Source organism: Gossypium raimondii, chromosome 5 (assembly GCF_025698545.1).
Source record: "Gossypium raimondii isolate GPD5lz chromosome 5, ASM2569854v1, whole genome shotgun sequence".
In the NCBI taxonomy this organism is placed as follows: Eukaryota; Viridiplantae; Streptophyta; class Magnoliopsida; order Malvales; family Malvaceae; genus Gossypium; species Gossypium raimondii.
The window spans coordinates 4,027,570-4,041,144 of NC_068569.1; the positions used below are offsets into that span (position 1 = coordinate 4,027,570).

Consider the following 13,575-nt stretch of genomic DNA (forward strand, 5'->3'; position numbering starts at 1 on the left):
TCGGTTTAGTCCTGACTTGTTTTAAATGCATATTTTGGGCCTCGAGGGCCCATTTAAGGGACAATATGATTGATTTCGGATATGAGTAGTAAATTATATGAATTAATTGTATTTGTTCTGTAAACTTTGGTAATACCCCATAACCCTGTTCCAGCGACAGATATGGGTTAAGGTGATACAGTATTCATAACTCTCATGTAATTTGTCATTATATTTCCTTATTGTATACTTTTCTTTCACTATTTGCATTCAAATAACTTCTTTCTCTTCCACTATCCATTTTTTGTCACTCATTCACCTCATTTCCTTACTAATTTTCCTTTGATTACTTCATTTGAGGTTATAGATAAATGACCAAATGTTTCATATCGAGGTTTTTTTTTTGAGATATTTTGGAAAAGTAAAGTATTTTTTAAATTCTTTCATAACTTCCACTTTTTTAATTATGCATTGCTTTCATCACCATTGTTGATATAAATGTACAACAAGAGAGGAGGCAATAGAAAGAAAGTGGTGGTAATAAATAGGTTAGTTCACTTAAACAAGTAGAGAGTTAGAAAATGATGAGAGTAGAGAAGGAGTAAAGGTGATAGAGATTGAATGCAGCAAGCAAGTGCTTAGGGTTGCTGAGAAGGTGAAGATCCCTTCCTCGTTATTCTTCTAGGTATTTATAGGGGAAGGTCATGTACTCAGTTTCATCCCTGGTGATGCCACCTCCCCGGCAATATCAATGGTGGCCTGCTCGTGTGGTAAACTAGGTGACAAGTCGATTGTCCTCAAGTGTTGTACTGCTCTGATATTCCATTAGTTGAGATAGTACGAGGTTCTTATGTCTTAGTGGTCTCTGGTGGTCCCTTCTTGGTAATAACACTAAAATCAGGTGGCTTGGTGAGCGAGACATAAGGGTGACCAACTAGCTGATTGAAGACATAATATTATCTAGGTTATCTTCAAGTGAGGAGCCAAATGGCTGATGCAAGGGCCGGGTCGGGCCATGGCTCGATTCGTAAAAAAATTCAAGCCCAAGCCCGTTTTTAGGTCAACTTAGCCTACCCAAAATTTTATTTCACTATTCAAAAAATAATAAAATATTAAAAATGATATTTTTAATTGATATTTTATATGCTTTTATAATTAATTTTTTTAAAAATATTGTTTAAATTGAATTCAGGTCAATCCAATTGACATGCGAAATTTTTTATCTAAACTTGATCCTAATTGAATCGGGCCCGCTAAATCAAGCGGGCTATTGTCCCTTGAACAGGTCTAGTAGTACCACTTCTCCGAGTAACAAAGAAAATTAAAATGCATTCTTATATTAATCCATGCATATGTTTTGTTTACCTTCATCAATTCAATATTACGACATTACTAAAATATTTTTTAATAATATTTAAAAAATAAAAGAACTATTTCTTAAGCCCTAAGCAAAATGACGAGGCCCAATTGATAATAAATAGAGAAGGCATGAGGCTTTCTTTAAATGAGCCCAATTTAATTTCCAATACTTTTTTATTATAATAAAACCCTTTTTCCTTTAGTTTTTTCGTACTCGTAGTACTTACAAATCGATCGATTCCTGCTCCTCAGATCGTTAAGAAATCCGAAGACCCATATGCTATAACAGGTACTCATTCTACGAAACAAATCGTTCCTGTTTATCAATTTGTAAATGTGCTTATATATTTTTCGAGATGAAGTTACTGTTCTTTGCAGTATTGTCGAAATTCTCTATATGAAGTTTTTATCTCGTACGAATTTATGGGTTCCTTTGGGAATCCCAGAAAAAGAATACATTTCTTTGCTAGATCGTGATGATATTATTTTTGTGGGTCATCTTTGGTTACATTAGTGACCATTTGATTGGGAAAGAATAATTGGGTTGATCTTGCTTTCGATCACTGATGAGTAATTACTAAATATCTGAATTGTAGAATCAAGTTATGTGTTTTTATTTGGTTAATTTTACTGGTTTGAAATGATAACTGTGGAGCTGGAATTGTAGTGTTTCATCACTGTGATCGCAGCCGTTTCACATAAAGAGTCTGGTGATTCCTCCAGTGTCTGTCTCCCTTCTGTTTTATGTTTCCGTTTCAGCTACCGGTAGCCCAAAACTAAATGAGTAATACTAAGGCCATGAAAATGAGGTAGTATCCTTTGTGGCTTTTCCATCCAGCCAACTTATATACTTATTTAACAAGGAATGCTTAATTTTCACTAAGTACATATGTCAAACATATACTCGGACATTCATGCCGAATGCAGGTAACATATCCTTTACCAGAAACTGGAGCAAGCATCCAATACATTCGGTCACTGTCCCTCATAAACCACTTTCCCCCAAATTTATTGTCCTCAGTAGCAAAATAAGATCTGATACCCTAGTCCTCAAGGCAAATAAGTTTCCAGCTTCTAAAGATAACCATTTGAGATTCAAAACTGATTTCTCTGACTTACTGCCTCCCGTGGTATAGTCCAATCAACAGAGAAATGCTCATCTAGAGATTATTCTTTACAAAGAATTCAGCTTTTGTTTTGATTCTTGTGGTCTTAGCTATTTGGCCTTGGTCCTAACTCCTGAGTGTTGATTGTCAATGACCTCACTGTTCTCATCCCACCATTACATTTAGTGTCAGAAGTTGGAAATCTTGGAGTTTTAAACCTGCTTTTTACCCAATCAGCTAATTTATCACGATTAAATTCTTCAATTCGAAGGGAGAGATCCGAACTTGGACCAACTGCTTTGGAAAAAGGGCTTTTATAAACAAATGCTCTAGGGTCTCAGATCTTTATTGCTAGTAAATAAATCCAATCAGCTTGTATATCACAATTAAATTCTTCAATTGTTCAAAATGGACTTCACAGTGAAGTGCATGCTTACTTGCTCGGTGTTTCACATACCTGATAGCTAACATTTTTGTCCCGCAGTTTTCTAGCAGCCAAACAGAAAATAATATTTTCTTTTCCTGTAGACAATGATTGGAGTTGGGAAGATAAAGCAATACTCAAACATCCTTGAGAAGCCCCTCAGCAAGGGCAAACAAGAGGTTCCTCCACTCTCTCTTGATATCTCTTCCTCTTATGTTATGCTGAAATGCATCAGAAAATGATAAAGTTTAAACTGGAGACTTGCTTTTTCTTTTCCCTTATTTTATTTAAACTGTAAATTCGTATTCTTAGCAAGCAACCTGAGTTTCAGATTGTTTCAATAATTCACCTTTTTCTTCTTGTTGCAATATTTGACATCTATTGAGTTTGTTTCCTTTAACTTTTATTTTCTCATTGAATTATTTGATTTATCCATTAAATTAGTCGAGAAATTATGATCAAATGAGGCAAATTAGTCTCAAAATAAGAAAAAAATAAATCCGTTGAGATCTTATTACTTTAGAAAATAGAAAAGGTGTTTACATAGACCAAAACTAACCAAATCAATAGTAGCTTTTATTGGGGATTTGTTTTAAATCAATTTGGAGTCAAAATTTGAACTGTTGAATGTTGTGCTTCCATTTCAGGTTAGCTTGAGTGCCTTTGCATTTTTGTTCTCTGAGCTTGTTCAGTACAATCAAACTCGGGTTGACAACATTGCTGAATTAGAAAGAAGGTACTTTTTCTTAATGTTTTATAGTTGAATCTCATCATTGCTGACTGATCTTGAGATCTGATTATTTCACATTAAAGCTAATATTGGGATTTGGGATGATGCTTAGTTCAGTAAATGGCTCTTCTATTGTCAATGAATCTAATATCTTTCATGGAAAATGGATCAGGCTGGAGGATGCAGGGTATGCTGTTGGGGCTCGAGTTCTTGAACTTTTATGCCATAGGGATAAGGTACAACACATTCATAGACTATACCCCAGATTGCTATCGCAACAAGGTTCTCTTTTTTATTCTTCACTAGCATTCTTTATGTGCTACTTGCAAGTTGGACATCTACCACTCCTAGTTTTGGTAATGAGGTGAGAAAGTTTTGATGTAATACAAGAATGCTGGCCTAACACACCTTTTATGCTTGGTGGTTGTTATCTCAATTATGTTTGCATTCATATTTTTTGTCTGGGTTTAGCAATGTGTTTGGTTAAATGCGTGCTCATTTGTGTGTATACGTATGCTCTTATATGGTGTCAGTGCCGGTACTATGAACCTATGCTTTTTTATGCCTCAGGGGAATAGAAGGGAGACACGATTGTTGGGTATTTTATCCTTTGTGCACAGCACTGTCTGGAAGGTGTTATTTGGAAAGGTAAGTTGCAATCTTGTCTGCTGGTGAAACAATTGAAAGTTTGATGATACTGTCATATGGAATTTGGCTAGTTTCCTAGAAGCCTATAGGCATGAGAAGTTTAGCTGGCATTTGCTTAAAATCAATGTAGTCTTAATGCTTCTCTTACCAGCTTTTTTTGGTACTATGTTAGGTGGCTGACTCTCTTGAGAAGGGCACTGAACATGAAGACGAATACATGATCAGTGAGAAGGACCTCCTTGTGAACAAGTTATGCATTGCTCATCACTCATAGCTTATAATGCCATTGTTTCAACTAACTTGATCTCTTGTCCTAGGTAAGTAACCAACTGGTCTGTTTGCATTGTAGGTATATTTCAATTCCAAAAGACATGGGGACCTTTAATTGTGGGGCATTTGTTGCTGGAATAGTGAGGGTAAGTGTTGCCTTCATTTTGTGTATTAAATGAATGATGTGGTGGAAAGAAGCTCTTATAGGCTCTCTTTGTTGGTTGGAAGGGTGTTCTTGATGGTGCAGGATTTCCAGCAGTAGTAACAGCTCATTTTGTACCAATGGAGGGACTGCAAAGACCTCGGACAACTATTTTGATAAAGTTTGCTGAAGAGGTAGGCACCACTCGTTTGCTATTGTAAAATGTATTTGATGCTTGGTCTGATGTTTATGATTCATTAAATATTATCTAGCGTACTTTTTTGTTTAGGATTGACAAAATGTATAAACGCGTCTATTCATATGTTTAAATCTCTATGGGATCAAAATCTGTCTTACCCAAAAATAAAATGATATACCGTTAAGACTATCAAAATACTATTGAGAGTGTTGCTTCTGATGTGAAAGAAGAGTTGGTTATGCTAAGCAATCAGTATATAGAGTTCAGTTTTCACCATTTATTTTAGTATAAATACAATATTTTTATGTTCCCATTTGCTAAACAATAGTCAGCTGGTAATGCAACTCTCTTTTTCTTGTACTTTTAGAAAAAAAAAGTTGCGACACTGCTGCTGTCCATTTCAAAAGTAACATATTTCAATTCCTATCATCATCTTAACTTGCTAAAGGATGAAGGTCCAAATATGTTTCCTGTTCTTCCTCAGTTATATTTGAAGAAGGTTATGTTGTCAGTCTGATACTGGTATATGACTGAAATGGATATATATATATTTTTTAATATCCTTGAAGAACCATACTCTGTATCATGTTGGACATGAATAAGTTAGAGTAAGAAGAGTTGGAGTGACTTAGGAAAAAGGCATTGAGGCCCAAAATGCAACATGTAACTACTAGCTTCTCTTAGAATATGCTGTTATTACTGTTTGTTTTGCTTAACATTCTGTGTCATAGCATATCAACTTACTACATCCATATTACTGAAGACGTTTTTTCAAATTAGTTCCGAGTTGACGTGTATATGTATATACTGGATTTAAGATTGATCCTGCTCCATTATTGCTGCTCTGACCAGGTATTGCAAAGAGAAGCGAGATTAGGTTGATTATTATGCCTGGGGTTCTCTTGAGTTGTCCATGTACTGCAACATCGTGAATGAAACACTTAACACTTCGGCTGCTTCCTTAATCTAATAACATGGATTAGTGATGGTTTGTGTATTATGGCAACAATGGTAGAAAAAGATTATTACATGTAAAAGTAAAAATGTCATCATTACTGTTAGTTTTGTGTTGATATGACCTCAAATGGATTATTACCGAGAATACGAGTTTGCTTGTTTTGTGTATTTTCTTTTTAAATGAATTTTGTTGCTTCGAAATTTGATAATGAATTATCTTTCGAATTTTCTATTTTTTCCCAGGGAACATTTTCTTGATATAAAATTACCTATCGTACGTTTGATATAAAAGAATAATTTGTAATTAGAAAGGTGCACTGTCAATTTAGCTTTCATAGCTCAGTTGGTTAGAGCACCCGTTTAGTAAGCGGGAGGTCTTGAGTTCGACTCTCAATGAAAGCATATTGAGAGTTTTATTTTACATCCGTGGGCTTTAATATGGGCCAAGTCATTGGTCTTGGGTTGGATCACGGCAGCAATTGGTTCGTTGACTTTAATATCTTTCTCACCTTCTGTTTTTATTTTAACCCTAAAAACCAAAAACCCTAAACATTCCTCCGCCACCCAGCAGATCAATTCGTTGACGGCTCCCCGCTCTTCATTTTCTTTACTCTCAGGTCAGCGCCTTAATCTTCGTTTTCTCCTGCTGTTTTTCTTACATTGTCATCTAACGTTTCCTTTGATTTCTTCACCCAAAATTACTGAACGATTTTTTTTTTGTATTAGCTGAAATATCTGCTTGTTTGACTTTTTTTTTCTTTTTTTACCTGAAAGCAGAAGCTCCGATCCCATCTTCAACTCCAAAAATGTCGGGGTAAGTGACAACTCTATAAAGATTCAAGACCATGTTTAGTAGAATGTCGGTATTTTTTTTTCCCCATGAAATTTGTTCGGGTTGTACTTATTGGATTTGTTTAATTTCCTACGTATGGCTTCAAATCGCTTAAGTTTTCCCTACATAGACTTTGGGCTTCGTTCGCTTTTGTGCTGGATGAATTGCTATGATATCTATGAATGCTAGTATAGATTGCACAGTGTGTGTTTTTATATTGTATACTTGCTTGAGTTGTTGTTTGCTTCTTTTTTTTCAGTATCTGTTAGAAATACTTAGTATCTTAAGATCGTATTAACTATATGTTTCTGCATTGCTAGGAGTTGTAGATAGTATTTCAATTTTGTCCCCTTTTGAGATTACATTCCTAACTCGTCAGTTTATACCCTAGCTTTTATTTCTTTGAAAGACTTTATGTCTTTATCACTCTCATATCTCTCTTTATAATGTCTGCATGTAGTTATTCTGTGCTCTTGCCTATGGCTTTTGCAGAGAAGAAGTTGCCGTTGCCCAACCAGAGGCACCCGCTACTCTTGGTGAGCCAATAGACATCAACACAGCCTTGCCTCTTGTGGTGAGGAAGTCCCAAGCTCATGGTGGGCTTGCTCGTGGCTTACATGAAGCTGCCAAGGCAATTGAAAAGCACAATGCACATCTTTGTGTTTTAGCCGATGACTGTGACCAACCTGATTATGTTAAGCTGGTCAAGGCACTCTGCGCTGACCATAATGTTAAGGTGCTACGTGCACCTAGTGCAAAAGCTCTTGGCGAGTGGGCTGGTGTAAGTCACATTTCATTGCTCATTCGTGTTTTAATTATTTCCTTGCATTTCTGGACATGCTGAGAGCACCAAATGATGTTCTAATATCATGCATGTTCCCATTATGACTTGTTCTTAGTTTAGGTGTATCTTGTGAAATTAGTATCAATATGTTTTTTGTTAAGACTTTATTCTTAACCTATGAACTTGTGCGTTTGTATGGCATGGAACATTGAGTTATTTCTCTCCTACAAATCCCTTTGACCATGTATCCTGAGTGAATGTTACTACATATTACTCTGACTCTGTCCTATAGAAAGAGACTAATTGCGCATCGCCTCTGCATGCAGTTGTGTAAGATAGATTCTGAAGGGAAAGCACGGAAAGTAGTTGGTTGCTCTTGCGTAGTTGTGAAGGTATGAGCATATACATGAAATACATATTTGCAAATTTCTATTTTAATTGTTTCATCAACCCAATATCTAGAAAATTTAGAAAGGATTTATGATTCTTGGGATGATTTTATTATTCTTTTTCCTGCAGGATTACGGTGAACAACACGAGGGTGTCGAAGTTGTTCAGCAGCACAAGGATTAAGTAAAAGAGGATGGTTTCTTTGGTAGAATCAGAGTTTAATTTTTGTCATTCATGATATTTGCTTGAGTAATTTTGTTTTTTTCAAAGGCTGAACTGCTTGGTGTTTCTTATGCATGCTACCTTTCTCATTTTAAATTACTGGCAAACCATTTGGAAATCCAACAATTTTTATCTCATGTTTCTGTTTGTTTGTCTTTTTTTTTTCACCTTTCTCTCTAACATTTATTTATTTATCTGTTTGGGGGTTCAATTCTCTCAAACGTATATGAGTTGGGTTTTCTTTGGGCCTAGCTAAGTTCGATGCAAGATGTCTCATGTTGTTCGCCAATACAATCAGGGTGGACTAATTATGGATATAAATTGTCTTGTTTTCGCTGGCTTAATTAGGTTTGAGTAAATTCATTATTTATTTAGTAAAAAATGAAATTGATTTTCATGTTTTGAGCTAGATAATTTTGTTTACAACTTTGAATTCATAATGAAGTTTCGTTACAGATAAAAAAGGAAAGTCTGATTTGACAGCTTAAGTTGTAAGGGGTCAATTTGATAATTAACTAAATTTTAGGGTCTATTTAATAAATCATTGAAAAATTTTAACATGAAAATTTCAATAAAAAAAATTGAATTTCGGGCATGTGAGGAGAACAAATACCATATTTAAACCCAAATAATTCCGTAGTCAATTTTATTCATTCACATCATATAATCTCTAAATTCTTTTGTGCTGCTTGAAGTTATTGCCATAAGAAAAAGCTTGGTGCAGTCACCAAATTGTGGGCTTTTTTAGACGCTGTAAAAGAAAGAGGCCAGCTCCATGAGTATGATTGGATTAGTGAAAGTGGGTGAATTGGCTTTTATTAGAATGGTCAGGTCTTGTGGTCCATCTGCTACCTACTCTGTTTTTGTGGCTTGTATAGTAAGTTGATCCTACACCAGACACCCAACATGGTTTTTCAACCACTATTACCTGATTTAAATTTTCAAGCATCTGTGCTTCTTGTTCCAGCTACCTTTCCCCATGATTGAAGGCTAAAGCTACTCGTCTTTTCAGTTTGTTATTTGGGGTTGTCTCTTTCCTTCTTTTTACTTATCTTGATTCAACAATTTAGGAAATTTCACCACCAACTGTAAAAACAAATGGCAAATACTCGTGGGGTTTCTTTAACAAGAACCAAATGTGTTTTAAAAAGAACATTCATCCGCTGCAAATACTGTGTTTTAAGTACTGTTGAACACCAAACTGAGGGTTGGGGCAACTTGGTTGAACACAGTATAGTTTATGCTTATGATTCAACTGAATCTTTTGGTAACGAATCCTGAAGGAGAGAGATTTAAAAGTATCAGCAAATCCACATAACCTTTCCATCATTTTATACATAAGCAAGGAAATCTTTTCAGCAATCCAATTTCTTTTCAGCAATCCAATTTGGACCAACTCTTTTATGATGATATCATGTTTTGAGTGTTTCTAACTCTATTTTGTACCATTGGGTATTATTTTATAGCTTCATCATCAAGTCATTATACCATATCTGATTCAGTACCAATTAATTTCCAAGTCTACATTTCTTTCCACTTCTTACATTAACTTCATTTCTTTCTCTGAATTAATGATTTCGTGAAGTCAAAGTCAATGTAAAACAGTTAAAGAACAATAAATTAAATGAAAGTAGTAAGATCTTCAATCGTGTCTGCCATTTTTTACGCAGGGTAAAAGAGTAGCAAAAAACCAAAACAAGTTACAATTTTTAACTTGTACAAGCTATTGACTGGTCAGCAAGAGTGAAATTTCGATAGGAAAATTGTTAGAACCATTTACTCAAACTTGGCAAAATCTGAACCACCTAAACCAAACTCATTTTTTTCCAACTGCAACCAAAGGCAATGGCTGTGGCTCACCTTTTCCCTATATATGTAACCGTATGGCATCATAATCCATACCAGACACTCGTTGCCTCATCTTCCACTTCACTTTGCGTCACTTAGTTTCTTTGTTTTTTGCTCTTGGAGTGAGGAAATCCATAGGAAACAAGTACGTTTCGTCTCTTTTTAATTTTCATAATGGCTGGGACTGGAGTGTTTTCAGACATATTGGATGGAGATGTTTACAAGTACTATGCTGATGGTGAATGGAAGAAGTCTTCTTCTGGAAAAACTGTTGCAATTATCAACCCCACCACCAGAAAAACTCAGTATAAGGTTCAAGGTTGGCCTGCTAAACTTGTAAAACCACAGTTTATTTTGCTAATCATGTAAACCATATATGCATGCTTTTGTTTTTCCCATCAAATCTTGTCTTTTTTTTGTTGAAATATTGAGGTGTTGTTCTTGATTCCTTATGAAACTGTGTTTGTTTTCGTGGTGATCTAGATTAATCAAGGTGCCTTTGAGACCATACTTAACTAAAGCCCAAATAGTTGAATTAGGGGCTGAAATCATATTAATGGCTAGTTTGTGCGTCTTGGTAAAATGATGCCTGAGGTGATTTTATTGTGGTGCTGCAAACAGCTTGTACACAAGAAGAGGTGAACAAGGTTATGGAATCAGCAAAAACTGCACAAAAATCATGGGCTAAGACTCCACTTTGGAAGAGAGCTGAGCTCCTTCATAAAGCTGCTGCTATCCTAAAGGAGCATAAAGCACCAATTGCTGAATGCCTGGTTAAAGAAATTGCAAAACCAGCCAAAGATGCCATTACCGAGGTATATAATAATCTGCTCCAACTTTTTTTGTGCAATTGTTTAATTCAGAACTGAAAAACAACTCATCTCAAGGAAAACTGGTTTTTGATATAATTCCATGAAGGTTGTGAGGTCCGGGGATCTTATTTCTTACACTGCTGAAGAAGGGGTAAGGATTCTTGGTGAAGGGAAATTCTTGGTATCTGATAGTTTTCCTGGAAATCAGAGAACCAAATATTGCCTCACCTCCAAGGTAATGTTTCATTCATTTGCTTCAGAATATGAAAAATTATATACAGAATCCTGTGAAAACAACCTGTTGTTCATGAGTTATAGTTGCAATTCAATGTATACAGATTCCGCTTGGAGTGATTCTGGCCATTCCACCATTCAATTATCCAGTTAACCTGGCTGTTTCAAAAATCGCACCGGCTTTAATTGCTGGAAACTCCCTTGTACTCAAGCCACCGACACAGGTACTTTTTACAAGCATACATGCTGATAACACATTTTGTCGAAACATATAATGTGGTCGAATTTGATAGTGTGTCCTAAAATTAGTAATCTTCTTACAGGGTGCTGTTTCTGCTCTTCATATGGTACACTGCTTTCATTTGGCTGGTTTTCCCAAAGGGCTCATTAGCTGTGTGACGGGGAAAGGCTCCGAGATCGGGGACTTCCTCACCATGCATCCTGGAGTTAACTGTATAAGGTAGTTCCATGCCATTGTGGACACTTCATTTGCTATGACAATATAGTGTATAACTTGCATTACCTTTTTCCTCAGCTTCACTGGTGGAGACACCGGCATTGCGATCTCAAAGAAGGCAGGAATGATCCCTCTGCAGATGGAATTGGGAGGAAAAGATGCATGTATCGTACTCGAGGATGCCGACTTGGATTTAGTTGCTGCAAACATAATAAAAGGAGGATTTTCTTACAGGTAAAAAAACAAGACTTGCTTGTTCTCACTTCTACTAGACATTTAACATGGTGTTTTAACTCTTTTTTGCTTGTACAACTACTACCACAGTGGTCAAAGATGCACGGCTGTCAAGGTTGTGTTAGTGATGGAATCTGTCGCTGATGTTCTGGTGGAGAAGGTGAAGGCAAAAGTGGCGAAATTAACGGTCGGGGCACCGGAGGATGACTGCGATATCACTCCCGTGGTGTCGGAGTCGTCGGCTAATTTCATCGAAGGACTGGTGAAAGATGCCAAAGAGAAAGGAGCTACATTTTGTCAAGAGTACAAGAGAGATGGCAATCTTATATGGCCATTGTTGTTAGACAATGTTCGACCCGATATGAGGATCGCATGGGAGGAACCGTTTGGTCCGGTTTTGCCGGTTATAAGGATTAACTCCATTGAGGAAGGTATCCACCACTGCAATGCTAGCAACTTTGGACTCCAAGGATGTGTCTTCACAAAGGATGTCAATAAAGCAATATTGATCAGTGATGCGATGGAGACGGGTACGGTTCAGATAAATTCTGCACCAGCTCGTGGACCAGATCATTTCCCATTTCAGGTAAACAAAATCTATATTGCATGTCCCAAATTGGATTACTTTCTTGTTATATCAGCAGCATTGTAAAATTATTGAGAACTGGGTTGCAAACAGGGTTTGAAAGACAGTGGAATAGGATCACAGGGGGTTACCAACAGCATTAACATGATGACAAAGATCAAGAGCACAGTTATCAACTTACCAACCCCGTCTTACACCATGGGTTAGGCATTTCATAAATATCAGAATAACAACCAGGGTTATCTTAGTTAAGATAGTATTTGTGTTTTAGAGCTTATTTCCATATGATGTTTAGTGAAAAAGGATAAAAAATGGAGACAAGCAAATAAGAAAGACAGTTACATATGCATAATATATTGTCTCTGTTATCGAATGTACCAAAGTTTCTTCGAGTGATGTTTTGAAGACTTAGCAGAGCTTTTAATGAACATTGGTTTCTGGGTTTAGCCTATCCAGTTTAAGCCCAAAAATAATCATCAAAACTGACAGAATTGGGGCTAAAACCAGACAAGTGCCACTTATGGGTTTGGGTTCAATGTTGAAGGATTTCTTAAAATAAAACCCAGGCCTATTTTATATGGTATAATTTACTGTCTTTTTTGTTCTATGTCTATGGTATAATATACAATTAGCACACACACACATGATAGAATTAAGGAAAATTTATGTTTCCTAAAATGATATATTTTGTTAGATTATATATATATAAACACTTGAATCTCTTTATGAAAAGGACCATCTCACTTTCTTAGAATAGTATTGAAAATGTATATATAATATTAGTATTGAAAATGTATATATAATTATTTTGTTTATACCAAAATTTCTCATTTTTATCGAATTAAAATAGCTATTTTATTATGGAGGATCTACTTGTACAGTGTATAAAATTGAAGTAATTTTATACACATCTTTAATTACAATAAATTACAACCTTAATCCTCATATTGTAACTTATTGATCAGATATTTTCCTTCTCCAAAAACAAAATCACAATTATAAAAAATATACAAACTTGAATATATATATATATATATATATATATATATTAAAGGATGCAAAGCTAAAAAATGGAAATTACATGCAATGATCACTATCATAACGTACTGCCATTTATTGATGGACGAAATCTGTTTATCAAAGCATCAAAGTCCGTCACTATTACTACTAAAGATAGGGATAACCGTTGCTATAGGGGTATGTCTAGAACCCTATGGGCGGCGGTAAATATCAGTTGGTTCGTTGGTACACTTCTGTTGGATGATAACTTTTCAACTAGACTTTTACTACGGTTCTTTCTGTCGGTACATTTTATGGGGTATATGACGGATTTAAAATGACTTCCGTACATAATATCTCGAA

The 13,575-nt window shown here is 35.7% G+C and overlaps 3 protein-coding genes and 1 non-coding gene across 5 annotated transcripts; all 4 read left to right on the forward strand.

Annotated features, from left to right (window-relative positions):
- The first annotated feature begins 1,492 nt into the window (after nucleotides 1–1,492).
- Nucleotides 1,493–5,982, forward strand: LOC105768740 (uncharacterized). 2 transcript variants are annotated; one of them, XM_012588875.2, is made up of 9 exons: nucleotides 1,493–1,627; nucleotides 2,973–3,047; nucleotides 3,516–3,604; nucleotides 3,771–3,834; nucleotides 4,169–4,246; nucleotides 4,419–4,495; nucleotides 4,596–4,662; nucleotides 4,745–4,852; nucleotides 5,710–5,982. In XM_012588875.2, exons 2-9 carry the CDS (start codon nucleotides 2,976–2,978, stop codon nucleotides 5,737–5,739), a joined length of 585 nt encoding a protein of 194 aa, XP_012444329.1. In that variant the 5' UTR covers nucleotides 1,493–1,627; nucleotides 2,973–2,975; the 3' UTR covers nucleotides 5,740–5,982. The 2 variants fall into 2 exon arrangements, with proteins under 2 accessions (XP_012444329.1, XP_012444330.1); XM_012588876.2 differs by having other exon boundaries at nucleotides 1,527–1,627; nucleotides 2,929–3,047.
- A 160-nt stretch (nucleotides 5,983–6,142) lies between these two features.
- TRNAT-AGU (transfer RNA threonine (anticodon AGU)) lies at nucleotides 6,143–6,216 on the forward strand. Its single transcript has one exon. It is a non-coding gene; the product is annotated as a tRNA-Thr (tRNA).
- An 86-nt stretch (nucleotides 6,217–6,302) lies between these two features.
- On the forward strand, nucleotides 6,303–8,179 carry LOC105766752 (40S ribosomal protein S12). The gene is made up of 5 exons (XM_052631681.1): nucleotides 6,303–6,431; nucleotides 6,592–6,628; nucleotides 7,139–7,427; nucleotides 7,757–7,822; nucleotides 7,950–8,179. Exons 2-5 carry the CDS (start codon nucleotides 6,621–6,623, stop codon nucleotides 8,001–8,003), a joined length of 417 nt encoding a protein of 138 aa, XP_052487641.1. The 5' UTR covers nucleotides 6,303–6,431; nucleotides 6,592–6,620; the 3' UTR covers nucleotides 8,004–8,179.
- A 1,740-nt stretch (nucleotides 8,180–9,919) lies between these two features.
- Nucleotides 9,920–12,664, forward strand: LOC105768739 (NADP-dependent glyceraldehyde-3-phosphate dehydrogenase). The gene is made up of 8 exons (XM_012588873.2): nucleotides 9,920–10,209; nucleotides 10,512–10,705; nucleotides 10,809–10,937; nucleotides 11,041–11,160; nucleotides 11,260–11,396; nucleotides 11,472–11,627; nucleotides 11,718–12,213; nucleotides 12,307–12,664. Exons 1-8 carry the CDS (start codon nucleotides 10,065–10,067, stop codon nucleotides 12,418–12,420), a joined length of 1,491 nt encoding a protein of 496 aa, XP_012444327.2. The 5' UTR covers nucleotides 9,920–10,064; the 3' UTR covers nucleotides 12,421–12,664.
- The last annotated feature ends 911 nt before the right edge of the window (nucleotides 12,665–13,575 follow it).

Coding starts and splice junctions, on each gene's coding strand:
- LOC105768740 (XM_012588875.2), top strand. CDS start 2,976: ATGATTGGAGTTGGGAAGATAAAGCAATACTCAAACATCCTTGAGAAG. Junction 3,048..3,515: donor TCAGCAAGGGCAAACAAGAG/GTTCCTCCACTC, acceptor CTTCCATTTCAG/GTTAGCTTGAGTGCCTTTGC. Junction 3,605..3,770: donor ATTGCTGAATTAGAAAGAAG/GTACTTTTTCTT, acceptor AAAATGGATCAG/GCTGGAGGATGCAGGGTATG.
- LOC105766752 (XM_052631681.1), top strand. Junction 7,428..7,756: donor CTCTTGGCGAGTGGGCTGGT/GTAAGTCACATT, acceptor CTCTGCATGCAG/TTGTGTAAGATAGATTCTGA. Junction 7,823..7,949: donor GCTCTTGCGTAGTTGTGAAG/GTATGAGCATAT, acceptor TTTTTCCTGCAG/GATTACGGTGAACAACACGA.
- LOC105768739 (XM_012588873.2), top strand. CDS start 10,065: ATGGCTGGGACTGGAGTGTTTTCAGACATATTGGATGGAGATGTTTAC. Junction 11,397..11,471: donor CCTGGAGTTAACTGTATAAG/GTAGTTCCATGC, acceptor CTTTTTCCTCAG/CTTCACTGGTGGAGACACCG. Junction 12,214..12,306: donor CAGATCATTTCCCATTTCAG/GTAAACAAAATC, acceptor GGTTGCAAACAG/GGTTTGAAAGACAGTGGAAT.